Here is a 24,476-nt window from a genome sequence, read left to right on the forward strand (position 1 = left end):
ATTATGAGTTGCCCAGCCCAGGGCACATAGCAGATTTACAACTATCCTCTGAATCTCTACTGATACAATCCGACACCTTACTCTCCTCAACTTGAATCAGCTAATCCTCTAAAATGTCTTCTTAGGTCAGCTATGACTCTGAACAACCCTCATCTTCAACCCTATCTCCTCAACTGACCTTATTTGACAACCTTCTAACCTAAACTGACCCCACCTCTCAACTGACTACCTGACTGTAATCTGATTCAGCTAACTGCTGCTGACCTTTGTCAGATTCTTGTCCTCCAGCCCTTAGATTTTCCTCTAGTACTAGGAGTCTTCAATCCTTAAATCTCTAGCTCTAGGACACTACTAAATATGTCAGTTGTCCTCTACTGACTCTTATTTGACTCAGGTATGACTAAACCGATTATGTTGACTCAGCTGATTTAGATCTCCTTACCTCTGTGTCCTTTGACACTCGTAAACCTTCAAACACTTCAGATCCTACAAAGATTAAAAACTACAGTCTCTTACCTCACTTTAGCTGACCTTCAGCTATGATGACTGCTTGAGTTCTTTCTGGTTCAGCTGATTGATTTGACTCAGATCTTTCCACTTATGTATCCTCTAAGGCTTAAAAACCTTCCAAAACCTTAAATTGCACAAAGATTCAGCCTTATAACCCTCAGCTATCTTCCGACTAACTCTATTAGATATCCTCTAGCCCACAAATCATTTGACTGACATAGACTGACTTCTGACTATCAAACTAGACCCAAAATACCTTCCTCTCAAACCAAAAAGACCGTCCACATCCTTAGCTGACATGTTATGACACTCACCTGACCTTGTTGGACATTGATGACTCCCAGATGATGCTATTTAACGCAAACCTGACTTAACATACTTTGGCTCTTCACTCACAAGTGTTTTTACAGTCTTACCGAATTTTGAAAGTCTGTTTCAAATAGTAACATCTTATTGAAACCTACAAGGTTTAGATCTAGGGGTGCTGCTCCTTAGAAATTGTATGCAGGTTTGCTAGTTACATAGCAATGAATAATGTGCTTTCTTCAACTCACTTGGTCTACTCTTACTAAGAGGAAGTACACTCCCCTTTTACCTATTTGATCTCGTTCTATTCAAGTCCTCCTTCTATGTCTATAGCAAGAATTCAAGATTAATAGAGACACAGGCTAGCTCATAAGAAATTCATAAGATTTGTAAGATATTAATGAATTTGCTAAATGGAGGTTCTTTTAACATAAATTTAATGGTGATTGTTGGATAAGCACATAACAATTGGATGTATTAGTACATGCTGTGTTAAGTGCTACTCGAACTTACACAATTTAACCTGCTTAGGCTTTTTTGTTTTTAACTTGCGGAGATAGGGTGACATCTATAACATGTGGATAGGTCCACTGACAGCTGTAATACGCATTCAAGCTAACAAATTGTTTTGTCTGTTTGTATGGATGTAGGTAGAAGACCTCCCTTCTCTTCTCTTGCGGTTAATTTCAAACAAGCTTCCCTTGCTATTTTAATTTTATTTCCATTAGATGCAACTTGTCAATCATTGACCCTAAAATGTACATGACTCATACTTGAACTTGTTTCATACACATCCTCTCTCTTTTCCTTCCTTGCTCTCTAAAGATAGGTCCTTATAGATGAATTCTTATCATTTGAACCCTCTCTCTTTTCCTCACCCCCTCTCTCTTATCATTTGAACCCTCTCTCTTTTCCTCACCCCCTCTCTCTTATCATTTGAACCCTCTCTCTTTTCCTTCCTTGCTCTCTAAAGATAGGTCCTTATAGATGAATTCTTATCATTTGAACCCTCTCTCTTTTCCTCACCCCCTCTCTCTTATCATTTGAAGGCTATCTAGACATTACCTCCATCACTCCGAAAAGGGGGGTTTATTAGGTATTTCAAATTTTAGTAGTGTGTCCATTAGTGTGAACGTCCCCTTAGGGTGTGAACAACCCTTATTAAGGTCTAGGTCAAAAGATGAGGCTTGTACACCATGGAAGTATTATTATAATTCATTCACTATTGTGTTGTGCAATCTCTCTCCATTATTGTGCTCTCTCCCTCTCTCTCACTCTCTCTCTCTCTCTCTCTCTCTCACACACACACACACACACATTCTGAAGCATCATGTAATTTCAACAAGCACAATGATTAATTAAGTGCTAGCGCCCTTTCTCTCTTCCTCCATGCTCCATCCTCCCCCTTGTCCTGCACCTCAATTCTTTATATACCCTGTTCACTCAATTGTTTATATACATTTTTAATTAATCGGTGCTAGAACAACGATTAATTAATCAAGGTTATAACCTTTTATTAATAAGGTTATAACCTTATGGGTTCTCCAACCCTTTCCTCTCCACGCTACTATGCCCCTCCTCCTTGATGTAACCCCGACAATGCGAAACCTCCGTCCTTCCCTCCACACGAAGATTTGCTCCTCTCAAGCACCTTGTCGGAAATGCAAGTTACAGCCCCTCATTCCTTGGTGTTGAGAACCATGGATTTTGATGACATGTGATAACATAAGGAAAGTAGCCATAAGATAGGATCAAATAATCGCCAGGTGAGCAAGCTAGCCGATATTGTTGTTCTTTGGCTGGCTTGTGCCACTTGGCATGGTGCCCTTGGTGCATCCACCTAGCGAGGAACATAGTGTCTTGTGGTTTCTTGGTCCTATTAAGGCTGTGCAATTGCATCCCCAAGAAGAGAGAGGGAGTGAGGCCCCTCTATGCGACACACTTCCCCTATTTTGAAAGAGAGACATAAGCCCATTATAGTGGTCCTAAGCAACTAACTATTCAAGGTAGATTCGATCATAATTTTTTGTTAAAGAAAATGCAATCACAAAACCTAAGAGAAACTATTTTGGATAAAGCATATTCCTCTATAAGCCATCTTGAAACCAAACAAAGGCTAGCTCGCGTCTTTTGGGCAACAATAACACCCTTGCCTCCCTATGTGGAGATACAAGGTTTGAATTACCCCACTCTTATAATAATAACAATAATAATAATAATAAGGTAAGCCCAATCACTTATTGTGATAAATATTACTCACTAAGAAATATGGTGTTTGTGCAGCCTAGTTAATCGAGCCTTGCATATTTAAGAGATATAGAAGGCCACCAGGTTTGTACATTCCTGTGTATTAACCAATGTTTAGGAACCCCTTTTTTAGCAAAACATACATACTTCCTCTTCATTTTTCATCAAGCCGGAAACTCTAAAGAAACTAGCTATACTTTTTGAAAAATTAACACTACTACTATATATTTTTTTCAATCGAATATGGCACCAAAATGTTTTTTGCATTTCCATTAAATATATTATGTGAGATTTTCAAGAATAAGAGTGTTTTTCTAAGGTTTCATTTTAGTATGTAATGATTAATGCTTGAAAAAGTCAATGAAATGATGACCCCCATATCCTCTCTATATAAGGCACTAAAATGATGACCCCCCATATTGTTTCTATTTGCATGCACCCCCATATACTTCCTATTTGCATGCATTCCCCATACCCTCTCTGCTTAAGGTCCACAATTCTCCATAAAAATGCCTCAGAACTTAGAGAGAAGGAAGCGAGGGAACTCATCTCCTAAGGTTGTATTAAATTAAATGCCACATCACAAATAAAATTTTAATTGATTATTAATTCCTTTAACATAATTCTCAACCGGCATTTTGAATTTTCATTCTACTGAGGGTAAAGCTTAGGCATACCTTTCCCTAACATTGGTGCTAAAAACTGATTTGGCATTTGGCTTGCCCAAGTTTATATATGACACACTAAGCATTTGGCTTGCCCAAGTTTGGGGTATTTCTCGTAATCGAGTCTTACTTCCAGCTGTCATCCGTAAGGACACTGCTTGGTACAAATAAAAAATCTCACATAAAAAAAATAAAAAAAGTTTACTGCAGAATCACTTGATTAATGCTTGTACTAAAATTATTTTTTATTTTTATTTTTATAAAATTTCCTGTCAATGGTTCAAAGCTTTAAAGTGCAGAGCTTGACCTCCCGCAGAAAGAAGTTCGAGTCATCCGATGACACTGATTAGGAGAGCAGCGATGGGGTCTCCTCGGATCTCGCTCTTTTCCTGCCTTCTGCTTCTATTTGTCTCGCTTCCCGTAGCTTACTCTAAGACACTCAAGCGCGATGGTAAGTTCTGTTTGCTATCCCTGTGCAGAAATGTACTTCTATTTAGGGTTTCTGTGTATTTTCTGTGGTTCTAGACTGTGGATGGCTGCCGTTGATGAAAGCCTCCAATGGTCTCAAAGAAAGGCCTGACATGTTCTTACAGTAAGGCCCCGCCAGATTCGAATAAAAATTGATTTCGCTCAGGTTTTACTTGCATTTCTGTGTTTTTAGTCTGCAGTTATGCCGTGACATGTTAGTTTTGCTTGACATTCAAATCTAGCTATAGTCTGCTATCGCTTCTGAGTTTTGTTACAGATCCAAATTTAGGACTCTGTGTGAATTCAAATCTAAGTCCTCGAAAACTGCTGAAAGCAAGTTCTGCCATGGCTTCTGAGTTTTGCTACAGATCCAATTTTAGCTTGTCAAAAATGCAGTTGAGCCTAAGGTTTCCTTCCACTGTTGTGGTTTTAGTCTGCAAATGGCCTCCAAGAAAGGCCTGAAATGGCCCTTAAAGAGTCTGAAAAGACCTCAGCTGTAAATGCTTTAGATTTTGATTTTCCTTGCTGCCTGTCTCCATTAGAATGCAGTTGTGCCTAGTGTTATCTTGATTTTCCGTGTTTTCTGGGTCTGCAAATGACCTCGAAAAACAGGCTGATAAGGCCCCAAAGCAAGGCTCTGAGTTTTGCATCAGTTTCACATCCAACTTCCTGTTGGTTTTGACCAGAATGCAGTTAGCCTAAGTTCGATTGGTTCAAGCCTGGAGGAGCAAGGTCTTCCGTGGCTTCAAAGCTCCTCCATGGATTCTGAGGTTTTGTGCAAATTCAAATCTAGCTTGTTGTCTGTCTTGATCAAGAAATGAGCCTTGTTTGACAAGGGATTTGCTGTTTTACAGTTAAAGCCTTGAACGATATCAAAGCTTCTCTTGGCTGGAAGGTAGTGTATGCTTGGGTTGGAGATGATCCTTGTGGAGACGGGGATGGTGCTCCTTGGGCTGGAATTACCTGCTCTCCTCCGATTCAGGGCGAGCATCGTGTCATTACAGAATTGTAAGTGTGTCAAAGGCTCCAGCATTGTTAACTCACTGCCAGCTATTCATTTAATCAGATTTTTCTTTTACACTAGTTGAATCTGAAAATTCATGCTGTACAAGCATCAGGGGGATACTTCTTTGCATGATTTAATAATTCATCCCAAGTCCCTTCAATCCTTAAACAAAGATGTCCCATATTTCAGTGAAACGAAATATCAAGATGTAGATTTTTGAATGCTCTATAACTCATAGAGTCTGGACACCTTTTTTAACTCTCTTTTTCCCAAGAGAAATAGATCCTTCTATTAGCTAAAAGAAAAACCAGCCAACAAGGCTGAAATACATGCTCATAACCTCCAAAGGGGGAAAAGATATTGGTGAGGGTAGTCCTCTCCTTGGCTGCCGGCTCTTGGAAGGAACCACCTCTTACAAGAGGAAGAGGAGGGGGGGGAGGGTGGGGGGAACCTAACTCGTGGCATGTAGTCCCAAGTGTGGTCATTGGCATTGTCCAAGAGGAAGGGGTCCTGTTGCCAAATGTGAAGGAAGGCCTCTTGACGTCTTTGCGTGCAATCCAAATCTCCCTGAAGCTTCTCCCTGAAGCTTCACTGACCGTGGAGGGTATGAATGATATTTGTCCATATGGTTCGGATGGACTCTGCTTGGGGAGGGGAGAGAGCCCTCAATGCCTGTGCACCGTGCCTGCCAGATGTGCCATGTTGCAATGCTGCTGATGATCTCCCACTTGATAAGTGCCAGGGGACCAGGCCACTATTGGAGAGTCAGGGGTGTGGATAGATTCGATCCTGCAATGGGTGATCCTGAGGGCTTGGCCATCATCTGTCTCATAGTGGAGGGCAGGTCCTTGACTTTGTCACTCAGGCAACTGCCCCCCAAGTGATGATGCGGGAGGAAGTCAGAGAGGTGGTGAAGAGACGAAGAATCCTTAGCCAAACTTGCCGTGCTTTGGGACAGTCCCAAAAGCAATGTTGCTGTGCGACTCTTGTTGGTGGTTGCATCTCATACATTGTGTTGGACGACCACCAATGGCTAGCCATGTGCCAACTGCCAAACTCCTGTGAGCTACCTGCCAAAGGAAAAGAGCGACCTTCTGAGGTCAGAAGGTGACCCACAGTCGCTTCCGGTAGTCTTTGAGGAAGCTAGGAGAGATGTCTTGGGAGGACTAGTAGTTTGCTAAAGCGGGTGTACCGTCAATCTTGTGCATTTGGATCCAGCGGCCTAGCCTTGTCGAGTCGTGGAAAAAGGGGGTGGTTGGGCTCTCTGAGCTGAAGGGGTTTGTCCACTCCTACTTGCCTGTTCCCCATTGAATCCATGCTAAAGGCCGGCCCTTCCAGAGAGCGAGTCTCTAGGACATGTCTCGATCTACCTGCGTGTAACATGCAGAAGCTTCGGGGGAGATCGGTAAATTCAATGCTCAGAAATCAGCACACGTTTCACGACGAGAATAACGCACAAAACTGAAATAGATGTGCAGAACAATAGAGAGAGAGAGAGAGAGAGAGAGAGAGAGAGAGAGAGAGAGGGAGAAGAGGAAACAGTATTGGGTCCCGAATACCCTTTGTAGGGCCCTCATATTGAGGGCAAAAGGACGGAAGGACCAGATATACGAGAGATCAAAGCGAAACCACACAGCATGAAATATGTGAGTGAATATATATAAAAGGGTGAGTGCAGATATGTACAAGAGCCCTTATATGAGAGGTGACTCTGAGCAGAAAGAAGATCAGTGTTGAAGCAGAGAAGATGTCGGAGTTGAAGCATGGTCGATGACGAAGGCTCGCGTCGATGTGAAGCAAAGCACTCCGAGGTGATAGTGGCAGCGGAAAAAGTTAACGTCGATGACAATGATGGTGGTGCAATCTCTGATGACACGGGTGCTGCGTACCTAAAGCAGAGAGGGCTGCCGTCCCAAGTGGTGCAAGCTTTGGTGACACACCTGAAGCAAAGAGGGCTGCTGTCCCGAAGTAGCAGAGAGGGCTACTGTCCCAAGGGCTGTGGCAAAACGCACAAGATATGCTGAAGGCAAGCACAGATGTGAGCCCTGATGTATGCGCCGATGTAAGGCTGAGATAAACGCCGATATAAGCCCTGACATAAGCCTGATGTAAGCGTAGATGTGGGCTGATGTATAGCGCTGATGTATGCTGCAGCAAAATGCAGATGACTGCCGAAGCAAAGCGATGACGTCTGCTGAACCAAAATGCAGATGTAAGCTGATGTATAAACGCTGATGTATGCTCTGATGTAGGCGCTGACATTTGCAGAAGTAAAACACAGATATGGTGTAGAAGAAAGCCTGATGTAAGTGCCAAGAACAGCCTGATGTAAGGCTGATGTAAGCCCTGCAGAAGGCGGCCTGGACCAGTAGAGGAAAACGCTGATATGAGCCTCTGCTGTAGGCGGCCAGATGGTACCTGATATGGCGATGAAGTGGTACATTGATGATGAGGTATAGGCAATGCTATATATAGTGAAGGGGGGGCGCTGGTCGGTCCATAGTAACATGGGACGGGGAATGGGGATGAGGAACGTAACGGGGAATGGGGACGGGGATTCCTGGGAAACCGGGACGGGGAACGGGGGATGGCATGGGACGGCATACAAAATATGCAATTTTAAGTAAGCACTCATTCAAGAAACTTAACAATACTAAAACAAAGTCACTTTACACTTCCAAAGCATCGATATTAAGTCATACTAGCAAAAAAATGGGTGTTACAAAAAAGGAGATCGGGCACCGAGGACCCAGTTGCCAAAGGCTAAAGCCAAAGACAAGGGCAAAGGCCTAGGCCCTTACCACGTAAGTGGCATACAAAAAAGAGACTATCACTAGAGTAGTACATATGTCAAAAAGCCTCAAGGGGCATGTGAAGTGCTGGCCTCACGATCATGGGTCCTTGCAATGAGTGCAGGCTCCATAGAGATATGCTCCACTTGCTCCTCCAACTCCTCATCATCTTGAGACATCTCCCACTCGGTAAATGCATCAACCTTTGCAGTTGCACTCTTGCAAAGCATTCGCAAGTTTGCACTCACAAAGACTAGATCATTTGCCCGTTCTACCCCAAGACGGTTCCTCTTCTTCGATGCAATGTGATGTATGAGCTCCAAAGTTGCTCTAGGCAAGAGGAACTCACTGCCTGGCTGAGAATGTGGATGGCTAGATGCTGAAGCTCAGGTCCATCTGAAACCAAAATCTTCCCACCACAAAGCAGCCCCAACTTTGAAGCGATCATCCTGTGCATCTATGTCTCCATAAGAGCCCTGAAAGCTCCTATACATGGACAACTGGTCACGGATCTTCCGCCTAACATTTGGGTCAGGCACAAGTGGAGTCAAGACAAGTCTCCATAGCTTGCTCACCTTTGCGTCACTTTCTTGCCCTTCACCTTGAAACTCAAGGTCCACCACATAGGCTGCTGCATGCAAAGGAGAGGAGTAGGAGTTCCACCTACGCACACATAGGGCACGGATCTCCTCGTACCTGTCCTCATCTGGTTCCAAATCCCTCAGCTTCTCTATCATGTTGTCCATAGCCTTATATACCTTGCCGATGCATGGCTTCATACCATCCACAAGCCTCATCAAGTGGACAATAGGTTGAACCATAGCATCAATGCACTGCACTTTTTTCCAAAAATCAGGGCTCTCTGCTTTTTCCTTGCATAGAGCTCCCATCTCAGTGGAAGCCAATGGTGAAGAAGTGAACTCATCACTAATGAAGAACTGTCTCAATGCACCACTACACTCTTTCAATCGGTGGAGCATCAAGAAATTGTAGGCAAACCTCGTATCTGAGTATTTGAGGAGCTGACGGCTAGATTTTTTGGAGAATTTATGGCATAGGAACTGATGGTTTGTGACAAATGTCACTATTTGACTGCCCACTTGGATAATAGGCCAGATCCATGGCAAGTCCCCAATATCCTTCAAGAGATTATTTAAGCAATGTGCCATGCAAAATGACACGGTGATATTGGGGTACATGCTCTCAATGATCGCTCCGGTTGCCCTGTTTGAAGCCTCCCCATCAGCAACAAAGCCCACAACTAGGTTTGGGCCAATGATCTTTATGCCACTAGCCCACTCTGCTGCTAGCACATCAGCACTCTTCCCGGTCCCAGAAGCATCGTGTGAGGCGATGAAGTACATCTCAACGCGGACAAGGCCATGGATGGACCTCTTCCGCGTATCACTCCATCCATCGGCTATCAGGGACACTCCATTCCTTGCCCATTGTCGCTTCGTGTTTTCTGTTGCTTGCTCCACAAGCCTCTTCTCCTTCTCTAGCAATGTGGTGCGTAAGGACTCCGATGATGGGGGCGTATAGTTTGGACCATACTCCCCTATCTTCTTCACCATGACCTTGAAGTAGTCCGATCTATCCACAAAAAATGAATAATTTAATAACCGATCAACTTCAAAGTTCAAAGTTCAAGTAACTTGTAAGAGGAACATTGTAAAATGATAGATCTTAAGCTAGACATCTTAATTCTTGATTACCTGGCAGCATGGAAAGCAACGTGGTCATGAAAGAAGAAGTGGGCTATGGCCGTATCCACCTTTTCCTTCTTCTTGGGGTCCCAACTACCCTCGAGTACTTTGCCGACGTGAGTGTGTGGATGCGGTCGGCATGGAGAAGGATGGTGTTGGGGCCCGTTCTTGTGGGGCGGGTGATGTGCCCGCGGGTGCCGATGAAGTGGATGCACATGGGGATGCCGATGTGGATGTCGAACCTTGGGATGGTCTCACTAGTGTTGCGGGATCCACGGCCACATGCGACACTCTTCTCCTTGAAAGCAAGGCCTCATGTGCGGCAACACGTTCAAGAAGCCTCCTTCTCGTCTCCGGTGTGACTTGATCACAAAATCGGACCTCATGACCGGGCTCATGCAAGAGGTGAGCTCTCACTTTATCCGCCCCACCCTTTCACCTATATGGACATAGCTTGCAGGACCATGGGCGAGAGCCTCCTCCACTTCCGGGATGATCGGAGTTGACCTCTTCCCACCAAGACCAACCTTCGGTCCTCCTTCCTCTATTCGTATTGGCGCCGCCGGAACGAGGTGTGAGGTGTTAAAATATTGCATCTTTCGCTATTTATGCTGTTGTGGAGCTGTCGGCCTGTTTCCTACAATCGACTGCTTCATGCACAAGTATATAAGAGTTGCTCCCTTTATTCATTCTATCATATCATTTATAGCCCTATTTGCTGGCTCTTGTACTCTGTAACCTCAAGCTAATAAAGGTCAGTTCTTGCTTGCAATCTTTCTCTCTCTCATGTTCATTGCTTTTGCTTGTGCACATTCTTTCATGGTATCATTCGCCTAGGCTCTGGTTGCTGCACAATCTGTTCCTCTACGTTTTCTACTTCCCTAGATTCTCCAGGCTGTAGATCCTTCAAACAGTGGCTGCGTTTCTTCTTTCTTAGCTGCGTTTTTGCTCTACAAGCTCTCCAACTGCTGTCGGCCAGCCCACAGGCTACGTTTTCTTCTACAGAGGCAAGTGGAGGAGTTCTAGCTACAGATTCAGTGAGTGCATCAGACAAGTGGCACATCCGCTCTTCTCCCTCCAAGATCCCCTCCCTCTTTTGGTAGGAGGTTTCCTAGTGGTGTGTTTTTTGGGTTTCTTTTGCTTCTGTCCAACCTACATCTTCAGAGGGGACTATTAGTCCCTAGTTGGATCATGTGGAAAGGTGCTTGAGAGAGCACGTGGATTGCTTAGCTACAGAGGTTGTTTGAGCTTCTTTGAGGCAAACATGGGTCCCCCCTGCACGAACAAGGAGGACAAGCTCAGTGGACAGTGGTACAAACTATGATCACTTGAAGCTACAGATGAAGGTTTGGTTCACACACAAGGGTCTTTGGAGATTGTTCAGGGCCACGAACGAAAGCCCGAACGCCCTACCAGCTCTAGGAAGTGGACTCGGGACCAGGAGGATGCCTTTCTCGCCGAACTTTCAGCATGGGAGAATCAAGACTCAAAAGCTCACTCTGCACTTGTACGAGCCATCTCACCAGAGGTCTCCCTTGCCGTGCAAACTTTGGATTGTGCTGCTTCTGTATGGAGAAAGTTGACAGACCTATATGCACGGGACTCTACAATGCGGTCTGTCAACCTATTGGGTCAGCTCTTTTCTCTGGAGTTTACAGCAGGGACTTCCATGCAGTCGTTTGTGATGAAGGTTAAGGTAATTCATGACCAATTAGTGGCAATGGGTACTGCCCTGACCTCTTCTCAGTTAGCTTCTCTCCTCCTCATCAGGCTTCTTGCAGATTATGACATGGTTTCCCGAGCTTTGCAGGTTCAGATCACAACACGTTCCCTTGAGTTTGATGATCTGTGTACTCTCCTCTTGGAAGAGGAATCCATCCTAGTTTCAGAGGGGAAATTGAAAGTTTCATCGTCTATTGGACCTGATCAGGCACTCTCGACGGTGCAGAAGAAAGTTTGGAGTTGGTGTTACAAGTGTGGGAAGAAAGGCCACCTGTCAAAGGATTGTCAGTCAAAGGACAAAGGCAAAGCCAAGGACAAGGGCAAGTCTTCAAAGAAGGGCAAAGACAAGTCACCTGACACTGACATAGACTCGTCTAGTGATAACCCCAGCTCTCCCAAGGCCTTACAGTCTGGAGAGAACATGACTGGTGTCCTGCTCTGATCCTAATGGCATCCCCCCGCGTGACGTCTTCCAGAAACGGCTTGTGGGCAGGAGAGGGGACTTTCAAAAGCTCTCTTATATTAAAATCTGGAGCATGGGACCCGTGTGTCGGAGTTCCAAGTATAAAGACAGGCAAGTTCACTTGATGGTCCGGATGAGTTTCAGGATCAACCAAGTTTCCTTCATGGTTCGGATGAGTTCCAGGACTATTGGTTAGCGGAGACTATGGAGAGGATGTGTTCCATGTTCATTTGTTCGAGGTTATTGGATGTGATGTGTTCACAATTCTACTTTGAGTTTGGAGCCAAGCAGATTTTCTTTTGCTCTTTATAGTGGCATTATGTTTTCTGAAAACAACAAGCTGACATGTGCATTTTCCGAGGTGTACTCAGTACTGGCCATGCTGAGGTGTCCATGGTCGCACCTTTGTCATTAGTTTTCTTCTGACTTTTTGCATACTTCAAGATGCAGAGGGGGTGTTAAAATATTGCATCTTTTGCTATTTATGCTGTCGTGGAGCTGTCGGCCTGTTTCCTATAGCCGACTGCTTCATGCACAAGTATATAAGAGTTGCTCCCTTTATTCATTCTATCATATCATTTATAGCCCAATTTGTTGGCTCTTGTACTCTGTAACCTCAAGCTAATAAAGCTCAGTTCTTGCTTGCAATCTTTCTCTCTCTCATGTTCATTGCTTCCACTTGTGCACATTCTTTCACGAGGGATGGTTGCGATGAAGATGCCATGGAGGCAAGTGCCAAGGAGGCTTGAGCAATGGAGGTGAGTGTAGGAGAGAGATGTAGGAGAGGCTAGAGCAAGAGGTGAGTGTAGGAGAGCAACAAGACTACAAGTGACAACTTGAAATTACAACTTACCCAATGCCACTTGAGCCTTGAGGCTTGAGGAGAGCTAGAGCCTTGCCGGGTTGCCCAATGCCCACTTGAGTCTCGAGCCTTGAAAGTTGAGGAGTGTTGAGCCAATGAGCTTCCCACTTGAGCCTTGAAAGTTGAGGAGCCTTGAGCCTTGCTTGAGCCTTGAGGAGTGCGGGTAGACGATCCATGCTGTGTGCTGTCGAGGTCTTCAATCCCTTTGCTTACGATAGCTCTGATACCATGTGAGGGCAAAAGGACGGAAGGACTAGATATACGAGAGATCAGAGCAAAACCACACAGCATGAAATATGTGAGTGAATATATGTAAAAGGGTGAGTGCATATATGTACAAGAGCCCTTGTATGAGAGGTGACTCTGAGCAGAAAGAAGACCAATGCTGAAGCAGAGAATACGTCGGAGTTGGCACGGACGATGACGAAGGCTTGCGTCGATGTGAGGCAAAGCACTCCGAGGTGATAGTGGCAGCGGAAAAAGGTAACGTCGATGATGATGGTGGTGGTGCAGTCTTTGATGACACGGGTGCTACGTACCTGAAGCAGAGAGGGCTGTTGTCCCAAGTGGTGCAAGCTCTGGTGACACGGGTGCTGCGTACGTGAAGCAGAGAGGGCTGCTGTCCCAAGGGCTGTGGCAAAACGCACAAGATATGCTGAAGCTAAGCACGGATGTGAGCCCTGATGTATGCGCTGATGTAAGGCTGAGATAAATGCTGATACAAGCCCTGACGTAAGCCTGATGTAAGCGCAGATGTGGGCTGATGTATAGCGCTGATGTATGCTGCAGCAAAACACAAATGACTGCTGAAGCAAAGCGCTGATGTCTGCTGAACCAAAACGCAGATGTAAGCTGATGTATAAACGCTGATGTATGCTCTGATGCAGGCGTTGACATATGCAGAAGTACAACGCAGATATGGTGCAGAAGAAAGCCTGATGTAAGTGCCAAGAACAGCCTGATGTAAGCCCTGCAGAAGGCGGCCTGGACCAGCAGAGGAAAACGCTGATGTGAGCCCCTGCTGTAGGTGGCCAGATGGTACCTGATATGGCGATGAAGTGGTACATTGATGATGAGGTATAGGCAATGCTATATATAGTAAAGGGGGGGGTGCTGGTCGGTCACCATAAAGGTGTAGGCCAGTAGTCAAAACAAAAAAACGCAAAAATAAAATATAAAATATCCAGAAAGTCTCTTTTTAGGGCTGGAAAAAGTGCTGTTTCTTCACACCCACCACAGATGGTGTATTTGCTTATATTAGAATGATGCAAAATCTGAAAATAAAAGACTGAACCTGAACCTTCTTGGCTGAGGATAATCCTTTGCCCTTGACCTGCAGAATCCACCCTTGTGTTAGCTTCTCCTTGGCTGTCCTGGCCCCTTGAGTGGCTTCAACACTTGGTGAAATATGAGATAAATGAACTGATTTTATGTCTTGGGTATTTATACCCCCTAAAGATGCTGGTTGGCTGGCTGCTTTTTCTCTCCATGACTTGCAAAATAGCATTTAATGCTGAATAATACCATGTGTTCACACCAACCCGTCTGCTGTCTTTTCCATCGCTTCTGTCCAGGTTGTTTGGGCAGCCCTATGCTTTGGCCGCCTATAGTCCTGGCTGCCCTATGGGCTAGCTGGCTGGCTGGGCTGGCCCAAAGGCTAGTCGGCTGCCTGGCCAAGCCCTCTTGGGCTGGCCGACAGCTTGTCCAGCCCCTCCTTGGGCTGGTGGGCAAGTCCTGGGTCTTGCCTGGCTCCTCTGCCCAAACATGGGATATAGTACCCCTGTCTGGGGTAGCCCTAAGGGATGCCCCCTTCTACATGCAACTACATGCCCTACACAGATGTCTGGCATCTGGTCACAGACCAAACACACAGGGCAATTTGACTCGTCTCGGACTGGGCTCACATGGGACCAGCTTTCCACCCTAGGTCCTGCACCTTCTTGTTCAGATATGTCTACGTGGCATCCAAGTGCGGGATGCACTTGACACTGCGCTCGCGCGCGCGGGGGGGGGGGGGGGGGGGGGGTGGTTCAATGTGCTAGCGTTTCTCATGGAAGCCGATGATCGAAACCGTTTGAAGTTAGCCACGACTAAAGTCCTATGCTAGGAAACGGGCTAGACATCCATGACATCCGATTGAGAAAATGAGAGTTGGTCTCCTAGGGTCCCGTCTGAGCAAAGAACTTCCAAAGGGATGTCGTGGTGTGAAAGCTCCCAATTGTTGAGGGGGCAGGGGTCTTGGAGGGGGATTAGCGAGTCGGGAGGATGGATGAGTCGATAGCGAGGACTATATTCTCTTTGGCTCTGATCTCCGTGCGGTGTTTGTCTTGAGCCTCTTGAGGATGGCACTTGAAGCTAGTCCACTCACCAAGAGACTGGGTTGAGCCATAACTGAGGGGGCCCAAGGCATTGTGGGAATGCGTGCCAGAGGGCGACCGCTAGGCATCTTGAAGGAGGCAGTTCCAGAACAGCATGGTTGGTAGAGTCTCTTCTCGTTCGAGGTTGGAGGGCTGTCTTGAGGTGACCCCAAGCTCTCATCAAATTGGCTGCAAATTTGTACTTGAAGGCGGTGCTCAAGCCTCGGAATTGGGCCTCCATGAAGATCCATCGAACATTGGGAGTGCACGGGTCGCCAAGGGAGGGGGTCCAAGCAGAGATCCAGTCAATTAGAAGGGCCTTTCAAGGCTCACCACCAAGTAGAAGGCCTTTGATGATCAACTTGCCCAGTAGGGCTCTACTTTGTACCCTACTTTGTACCGTTGGGTCTATTATGCCCAATCCTCCACATGCCCGAGGCTGAATAATCAGTGTTCAGGCCACCTTGGCCTGAGCCAGTCAGTTGTGGGACCCGGCCCATGGAAAATTCCGGATCAATCGCTACACCTGTGTTAGCATATATCATCTCTTGTTGGTGGCTATTTTGGTGTCTATGGGGCCATTTCCATGCTAAGGCATCCCCCATATTTTCCCGTATTTCCCCCCTATTTTATGGGCCTTTGATGTGGGTTGCCCACCCTTTTTATGGCTATTATGGCTATTTTCAGGTCGTGTAGGAGCCTAGGAGGCAATCAACCAGCTCATATGTGGTATATATGTATATGCTGCCCTCTTCCTCACTTATCATCATTCTTTCTTGATCACTTTGGTGAGCACCTTTAGCCATCTCCCTACGGAGTCCACTCCTTGCCTACGGGCTGGTTGTATCCACTCTTCTTGAGGATTAGTGCATCAGCATTTTGCTGTTTTCTCTCATCTCTCTCTTGGAGCTTCAGATTTTGTCATTCATCTACATCTTTCCGTTGCCGTTTGACACGGTATCAGAGCCCAGAGGCGTCTAGACTTGGAATTGCTGATTGGAGGATTATTGATGCTGTTTTTTTTCGGCATTTTCACGTGAACTTGGTGGCTGTCCGCAATGTTTCAAACCTGCGTTTTCTTCTCTGGAGGGGCAGATCTGCTTTTTTGCGTTTTTTTTTCTCCTCTCCACTCTCTTTCTATCCCACTCACTCTCCCTACAAGTGTAGAGAGCAGCTCTTGGGCTGTTTTGGTGGCTGTGTTTTCCAGAGAAGGTACTTCATGGCACTCATCCAACCTCATGTCGTTCAGTTTCCCACTCTTTCCACTTTTCCTTCAGATGCCAAGTTGGATGGCACAAACTATGACATTTGGAAAGTCATGGTGGAGTCAGCCTTGGATGTGTGGGAGAGAGAAGAATTAGGGTTAGGTTAATTCATGGGGGAGACATACAGAGAGAGAACAAGAGAGAGAGAGAGAGAGAGAGAGTTGTGGGGATAAGTCAACTCATGATATGAGTGTGTGACTCCCCTATCACACATGTAGGAAAAGAAAAATCAGCATGTACATGATAATATACAAGGCCATATCAAGGCTGAAACTGGCCTCATCCAATGCCCATCAAGTGTCTGCAATGAGCAAACCGCTCCGGAGGCAAACTCTTTGTCAACAGATCAGCCGGGTTGTCATCCGTATGAATCTTAACAAGCTGAATTTGCTTGTTCTCTATCACCTCTCTGATGAAGTGATACTTCACATCCACATGCTTCGTCTTTGCATGAAAGACAGGGTTCTTTGCCAACTGGATGGCACTCTGACTGTCACAATGCAACAATGGAACATCCCTTGTATATCCCAAATCAACCACTAACCGAGATAGCCATAATGCCTCCTTGCAAGCCTCTGTGGCTGCAATATACTCGGCCTCTGTAGTAGATAAGGCAGTGCACTTCTGCATCCTGGATATCCATGACACAGCACCTCCTGTGAATGTAAACACATAACCGGTAGTAGACTTCCGGTTACCTGGATGACCGGCATAATCCGAATCCGTGTAACCATGCACTAATGCATCCTGTTTGCCAAAGCAAATGCACATATCCTGTGTGCCCTTCAGGTATCTCATGACACCTTTCACTGCTTCCCAATGCTTCTTGCCAGGGTTGGCCATGTATCTAGAAACCACTCCCACTGCAAATGCAATGTCCGGCCTAGTAGCAACCATGGCATACATGAGACTGCCACAAGCTGAAGCATACGGAATCTTGGCCATATCAGCCCTGCCACTATCTGACTGTGGGCTGTCCATAGCACTGAGTTTTACATATGGAGGCAAAGGAGTACTAGTCTTCTTCCCCCCGTCCATATTGAACCTCTGCAAAACTTTGCCAATGTATTCCTTCTGAGACAAATACAACACATGCTGATTTCTGTCCCGAAGTATCCGCATACCCAAAATGTGATTTGCATCACCCAAATCCTTCATATCAAAGGTTTCATGCAGCCTCTGCTTCAAGGTATCCATCTCCTTACGAGATTTCCCGGCAATCAACATATCATCAACATACAAGATGAGGATCAATAGACTGCCATCCAAGGCTTTCTTGGTGTACAAGCAGTGATCTATGTCACTTCTCCTGAATTTCTGGGATTTCATGAATGTATCAAATTTATGATACCATTCTCTTGGTGCCTGTTTGAGCCCATAAAGACTCTTTTTCAGCTTGCATACAAGCTTCTCTTTTCCACTCACTGCATAACCCTCTGGCTGCTGCATATATATCTCCTCATGGAGATCACCGTGAAGAAAAGCAGTCTTCACATCCATCTGAATCAAGTCCAGATCATCATGCGCAACCAAAGCTAACACAGCTCTAAGCGTGGTCATTTTGACCACTGGAGAGAAGATCTCATCAAAGTCCACACCATATTCTTGCTTGAAGCCCTTAGCCACTAACCTGGCTTTGTATCTTGGCTTTGCATCTGATGCAACTTTGAGCCTGTATACCCACTTGCATGGCAAAATCTTCTTGCCTGCAGGCAAATGCACCAACTTCCAAGTTCCATTTTTATGCAGAGAATCCATCTCTGACTTCATGGCACGCTCCCATAGAGCTTTGTCTGCCCTCTGTAAAGCCTCCTTATAACATGAGGGCTCCCCACAGTCAGTGAGCATCAAGTAGTCAACCCCTGGAACAAACCTGTCAGGGGCTCTGGAGGGTCTTGTGGACCTCCGTACCCAATGACCATCATTTGCAGGTTGCTGTCCAGCCTGCATATCACCCATTGGTGGCTCCTGTTCCATGCCATAAGGCTGAAAAATCATGCCCGGTATCTCCTCTAACTGTGGTATATCCATAGGGATATTTTCTACCATCTCTGGCTGTCCATTTGGACCATTTTCAGCACCATTTAAGGGCTGGTTTTGCTGCTCTAATGGCTGATTTACAGCCCTTGGTTGTTGTCCATGATGTCCATCATCATCAAAGATGACTCTGCCAGGCTCCTGTTGCCTTGCAGGCTCCTTATACATGCATGTTTCATCAAAAAATGACATCATTGCTGCGTATAATCTTTCTATTCACGGGATCCCAAAGTCTATACCCCATTTCACCTCTGTCACCATATCCTAGGAATATGCATTTGTGAGACTTAGGATCAAGTTTGGTGCGCATTTCCCTGCGTATGTGCACGTACGCAACGCAACCAAACACTCTCAAGTGCTTGTATGATGGAGGCTTCCCTGTCCATACTTCTTCTGGCACTTTTCCACCAAGCCTCGTGTTAGGTGACCTGTTTATAAGGTGAACGGCTGTCATAACAGCTTCAGCCCAAAAACCATGAGGTAATGCAGCATGTGACAACATAGAACAGACCTTCTCCTGAATGGTCCTGTTCATCCTCTCTGCTGTCCCGTTTTGTGGAGGATCATAAGGAGTAGAGAGCTCCCTCTTGATGCCTTTAGCATCACAAAAGTCCTGAAACTGTTTGGACATATACTCTCCACCATTGTCGGAATGCAAAGCCTTCAATGTTTTGCCAGTTTGATTCTCAACATGAGCAACAAACTTCTGAAACACTGAGAATGTATCACTCTTCAAACGAAGAGGATAGACCCACACCTTACGTGTGGCATCATCAATAAAAGACACAAAGTATTTTGCCCCTCCCAAAGAAAGCTGAGGCATCTCACATACATCTGTATGCACAAGCTCTAACTGAGCATCTTTCTGTCCAAGAGCTTTCTTGTGGGGGCACTGTAGTTGCCTACCATATATACAATGCTCACAAAACTGAAAACTTGAAAACTTTAGAGAAGGCAAGTAACCCAAACGAGACAATTGCTCCATTCCGTTGACACTCATGTGTCCCAACCGGCTATGCCACATAGAGATTTCCGGCAGCTCGGTTGCATTTACATTAGCATGGTGACAAACACCTGCATGCATGAAATAAAGAGTGTCCACCTTAGAGCCTCTGGCAACAACCAGTGAGCCCTTACTAATCTTCCACTTTCCACGACCAAATGTGGTAACATAATCAGCATCATCAAGCTGTCCAGTAGAAAGTAGGTTCTTTTTGATCTCAGGCACATGCCTGACATCATGGAGCATAAGCTGTGAGCCATCTGAAAACACAAGCCTCACATCACCTCTGCCAAGAATCTTGCATGCATGGTTATCACCCAAATAAACCACTCCTTCATTGCCAGCAGTATATCTGACAAACAAGTCTCTGCAACCTGTGACATGAAAGGAGGCACCTGAATCAATGATCCATGAGTGCATACCATGACCACCTGTAAGAAGTGAATGGGCATCAAGTGAAGACGTAAATAGGACCTCATCCGCACTGCCACCTGCATGTGACACATTGATTTCTTCAATCTTGACTCCACTTTTGCCCTTTGGCTTTACATCTTTGGCTTCATCTTTCTCTTTGTCTTTGCCTTTTCCCTTTTCCTTTTGATCATTTTTCCATTTGTAGCATTGCTTTTTAATGTGTCCCTTTTTGCCACAATAATGGCATTCCAAATCCTTTTTGGAGCGAGACTTGCTCCTTCCCCGTTCTTGGCTTTTTCCCCTTTGTTGGGATCTCCCACGTGCATTCATTGCATTGGACTTTCCAACAGAGTTGTTTTTCCTGTTCATCTCTTCTTGAAGAAGAGCACCCTCAACATCTGCATATGACAGCATAGCATGCGAATTGCTAGTGGCTGTCCTTAATGTGTCCCAACTCTCTGGCAAAGTGCATAACAGAAAAGTGGCTTTGAACTCATCGTCCATTGCCAACTTTTGATTAGTGACCTGGCTGACAATACCATTAAACTCATTTAGATGGGCTGTCATAGACGCCCCTTCCTTCATCTGAAGACCTATGAGTTTCTTCAACCAATACACTTTGCTTGAGGCACTTTGTTGGGCATACAAGTCCTGCAATCTCTGCCACATTCCCCAAGCTGTCTTCTCTTCATGAATGCTGAAAAGTAAAGAGTCTGACACAGATAACATGATAGTAGATCTTGCCAGCTCATCCATATCTTCCCACTCTTCAGCAGTAAGAGAAGCGGGCATTACACCTCTTTCTTTGATAGGCTTGTGCTGCTTTTTCTGGAGCAACACATTATAGCACTGGGTTTGCCAGTTGGGGTAAAGGCATAATGCCCACCCTTATAGTGTGTACAAGCCCATAAGTTATAGTACATAGTACACTTTAGTACTTTTAATGTACTAAGTGCACTATGTGTACTAGTGCAATATACATGTGTGATAGGGGAGTCACACTCATATCATGAGTTGACTTATCCCCACAACTCTCTCTCTCTCTCTCTCTCTCTCTCTCCCTTGTTCTCTCTGTGTATGTCTCCCACATGAATTAACCTAACCCTAATTCTTCTCTCCCACACAACTGGTATCAGAGCCTGCTAGACTGCTTGGACCTGCCTGCCTTCGAGCTCTTGTGGATGGACCTGTGTTCACCTTCGAAAGTTGCTCTGGACGGACTTGCTTGTGTTTTTTCTTGTGAAACACTGGTTGTCGCTGCACAGTGGGCCGGACAACCTGAGAGATCTTGCTATCCTGTTGGGCGCTGCAAAACAGTGATAGGGAGTGGTTGAGGTCTGGCCACCGCAAGGTATAGCTGCGCATATACTAACGCCTGGCCACAAGGCGTAAAACTCTCGAGGGGAGGCGTAACAAAATGAGCGCGAATAGTACAGGTAGCGAATCAGTCGTGGGGTGGCGAGCGTTAGCCATTGAAGGAGGCCAGCGCATTCAAGCGAAGGCAGGCGGAGTAGTCAGGCGCCTACAGCAACCTAGGAGAAGAAGCGCAAGGACACGACAAGAGCACCACTAGGCTACAGGCGAAGACGGCGTTGATTTGATTCGGCGGCAGCTGGTAGGCAGGCGAGCGAAGAAGGTAGCGAACCACTGGGCGCCTGGCCACTAGGCGAAGGCAGCGCTGGCCCTTCGCTCCTCAGCTCCACAGAACATTGCAGAACGAGTCCTGGCATCGGCTGGCAGCAGAACAGAAACCCTAATTTCTCAGTACAGCGTGCAACAAAATGCTCAAAATGAGATCCGCTTCTTCAACTGAAGGCTCCGTGGAAAGCCCGATTGGAGCTGTGCACCCCAATGGAGATGATGAGAGCAACTAGCAGGAGCAACAGCATCAACATCAACATCAACATCAACAAGAAGTGCCCCCCCCCCTTTCTGCAACAGCATCAACACAAAATTCAGCCTGCAAATCTCAGAGAAATTCAAAAATTAAGAGGTATTTGCCTTCAATTTTAGGAATTTCTTATCAATTCAATCAATTGAGCAGGTACAGGTGCCGAATTGCTCAATTTCTGAGCAAAATTGGCAAAATTGGGTGACATTGGTCACAATCAGGATCAATTTGCAGGAAATTGGTCACAATCAGGATCAATTTGCAGCAAATTGGATGTCGAAATTGTCAGAATATGCAGCGGAAATGATATCCAAACTTGGGTAGACAAGAGCAAGTAGACTGCAGAAAATAATCAGCACAAGAAACACTGAGAGATGTGTGTAAACTCTTCTATACACAAGATCCCGGAGATAACTGAATGAGAAAGTGGAGGAGGATGGGGGGCAATATATACAAGCCCATGAGGGCAGTCGGCCAGCTCTGGAAGAGGCCCACGACTGACAAAATGTCCACGACTGCTGAAAAACAGCAGTCGGCCAGCATCTGGTGCCCCACATCTGCACAGAACAAGTCGGCCAGCACTCAGATAGCCCACGACTGCTACAGATGCAGTCGGCCAGCCTCAGAGTGGTCCTGGCATCACCTGGCAGCCCTCCAGCCACTAGGAGAAAATGGGAAAAATAGGGAAAAAATACGGGGAGTGTGGAAAAATGATATACGGGCGGGCACACCCACAACAGAGGCCCTGGTGTATACAAATAGACAGGAGATGACTTCTAACACCCCCTCTCAGCTCCTGGCTGTGAAACCAACCCCAGGGAGCTGGAGTGCCGCCTGAGCATAGCCTGAGGTAGAGACTTCGTGAAGAGGTCCGCCGCATTGTCCTCCGTCGAACAATAAAGTAGCAAGATGTCACCCGCCAAGATCTTCTCACGAACAAAGTGATACTGTATCTCTATATGCTTGGTCCGGGCATGGAAAACCGGGCTCCGAGCAATAGCTATACAACTCTGGTTATCACACTGGATGACTGTGGGCTCCCTCTGTGGAAACCCCATCTCGCCAAGCAGCCTCCGCAGCCATACAACCTCACAAGCAGCACCACAAGCAGCCCGATACTCTGCCTCTGTCGAAGAAAGAGCAATAGTCGGCTGCTTCTTGCTGCTCCAAGAAACCGCTCCTGAGCCGAGGGTAAAAGTGTATCCTGAAGTAGATCTCCTCGTGTCTGGATCTCCTCCCCAATCTGAGTCACTCCATCCTTGGAGCTTGACTCCATTCCCTCCTGTGTAAAAGAGTCCCAGATCCTTCGTACTCTGCAGATACCGCAAGATCCGCAATCCTGCGTCCCAATGAGTCTTCAATGGCGTCTGCATAAAAGAGCTCAACAGCCCCACGGAGAAGCTCAAGTCCAATCTGGTGTTCAGCAACCAGATCAATGAACCAACCAACTTCCGGTACTGCGAGGCATCAACTGGCTCACAAGGATCTGTAACGGTTAACTTTGTGTTCGGGTCCATCGGCGAAGTAATAGGCTTGCAGTTCTCCATCCCAAAGGCCTCAAGCAACTCATGAACATACCGCTGCTGAGAGACGAAAAACCCCCTCTGGGTCTGCCAGATCTCCAATCCCAAGAAGAAGTGGAGTAAGCCTAAGTCGGTCATCTCAAACTCCTTTGACAAGCAGCCTTCGTCACTCCAATGTGCTCCACATGACCGCCGGTGAGAATGAGATCATCCACATAAAGGATGATGAGTGTGACCATGCCGCGTTCCCGAAAGAGATACAGGTTCGGATCTGCAACCGATCTCTGGAATCCAGTCCGAATAAAGAAGGAATCAATCTTCTGATTCCAAGCCCGCGGAGCCTGCTTAAGACCTCGTAGTCGATGCCTGGCCGCTGAGCATAACCCTTAGCCACGAGCCTGGCTTTGTGTTTGTCCACCGACCCATCAGCCGCGTACTTGGTCTTAAAGACCCATTTGACACCAATGACTGACCGCTTCGACGGCCTCGGTACCAACTCCCAAGTGTTGTTCTTCTCGATGGCGTCAAGTTCCACCTGCATGGCTTCCCTCCAAGTATCCTGTGAAAGGGCTTCCTTTACGGAAGTGGGCTCTTTATCCCGTATGATACGAGACATAAGAGCATAGTTCACCTGAAGAAGCTCCGCCGTGTTGCTTTTATCTCGAACTCGATGTGATCTTCGAGGGCCGTCCTCTGTGGTCCACTCGAAGGGTAGCTCCGTGACACCTGACTCCCGAAGGGTGTCCATCAACCACCTAGGTACTCGAACAGATCGTGGAGCCTCTTGTGGTCGCGGGGGCTCAACTCCAGCTGCGGGCTCAACCTCCTGTGATGACTGAGGTGGATCAACTGGAGTGGTAGACTGGGAATCATCATCAGACTCTGGATCTCCAAGAAGTGGCGGCTCCTCGACAGTGGATGCTGGAACATGCTCGTCAAAGACCACATTCCGGTTGACAACAATCTCGTTCCTCTCTGGATCATACAACCTGTATCCCTTGGAAAGAGAGTTATACCCCACAAATACCAGCTTGCGGGACTTGGAGTCAAGCTTCCCCCTCTGCTTCTTCGGAATATGTACATACGCGTCACTCCCAAAGACACGGAAGTGCGAGACATCGGGTTTCCTGCCAAAATATGCCTCAAATGGAGTCATATGGGGTACAGAAGTCGTCGGAGAGCGGTTAATGGTATGGACAGCTGTTGCCACAGCCTCACCCCAAAGTGGACGAGGAAGAT

General features: G+C 46.4%; 1 protein-coding gene across 1 annotated transcript in view; it reads left to right on the top strand.

Moving 5' to 3' along the window:
• The first annotated feature begins 3,988 nt into the window (after positions 1-3,988).
• Positions 3,989-24,476, top strand: part of LOC147602619 (Leucine-rich repeat (LRR) family protein) — a 70,513-nt gene continuing 50,025 nt past the window's right edge. Inside the window, exons 1-2 of the mRNA XM_086797804.1 lie at positions 3,989-4,179; positions 5,051-5,204. Of these exons, the coding sequence (XP_086653930.1) occupies positions 4,065-4,179; positions 5,051-5,204 (269 nt within the window). The 5' untranslated portion in view covers positions 3,989-4,064. The remainder of the gene's footprint in view (positions 4,180-5,050; positions 5,205-24,476) is intronic.

This window comes from Cibotium barometz, unplaced genomic scaffold (genome assembly GCF_041138505.1).
Source record: "Cibotium barometz isolate CiBa-2024 unplaced genomic scaffold, ASM4113850v1 ctg368, whole genome shotgun sequence".
Lineage (NCBI taxonomy): Eukaryota > Viridiplantae > Streptophyta > Polypodiopsida > Cyatheales > Cibotiaceae > Cibotium > Cibotium barometz.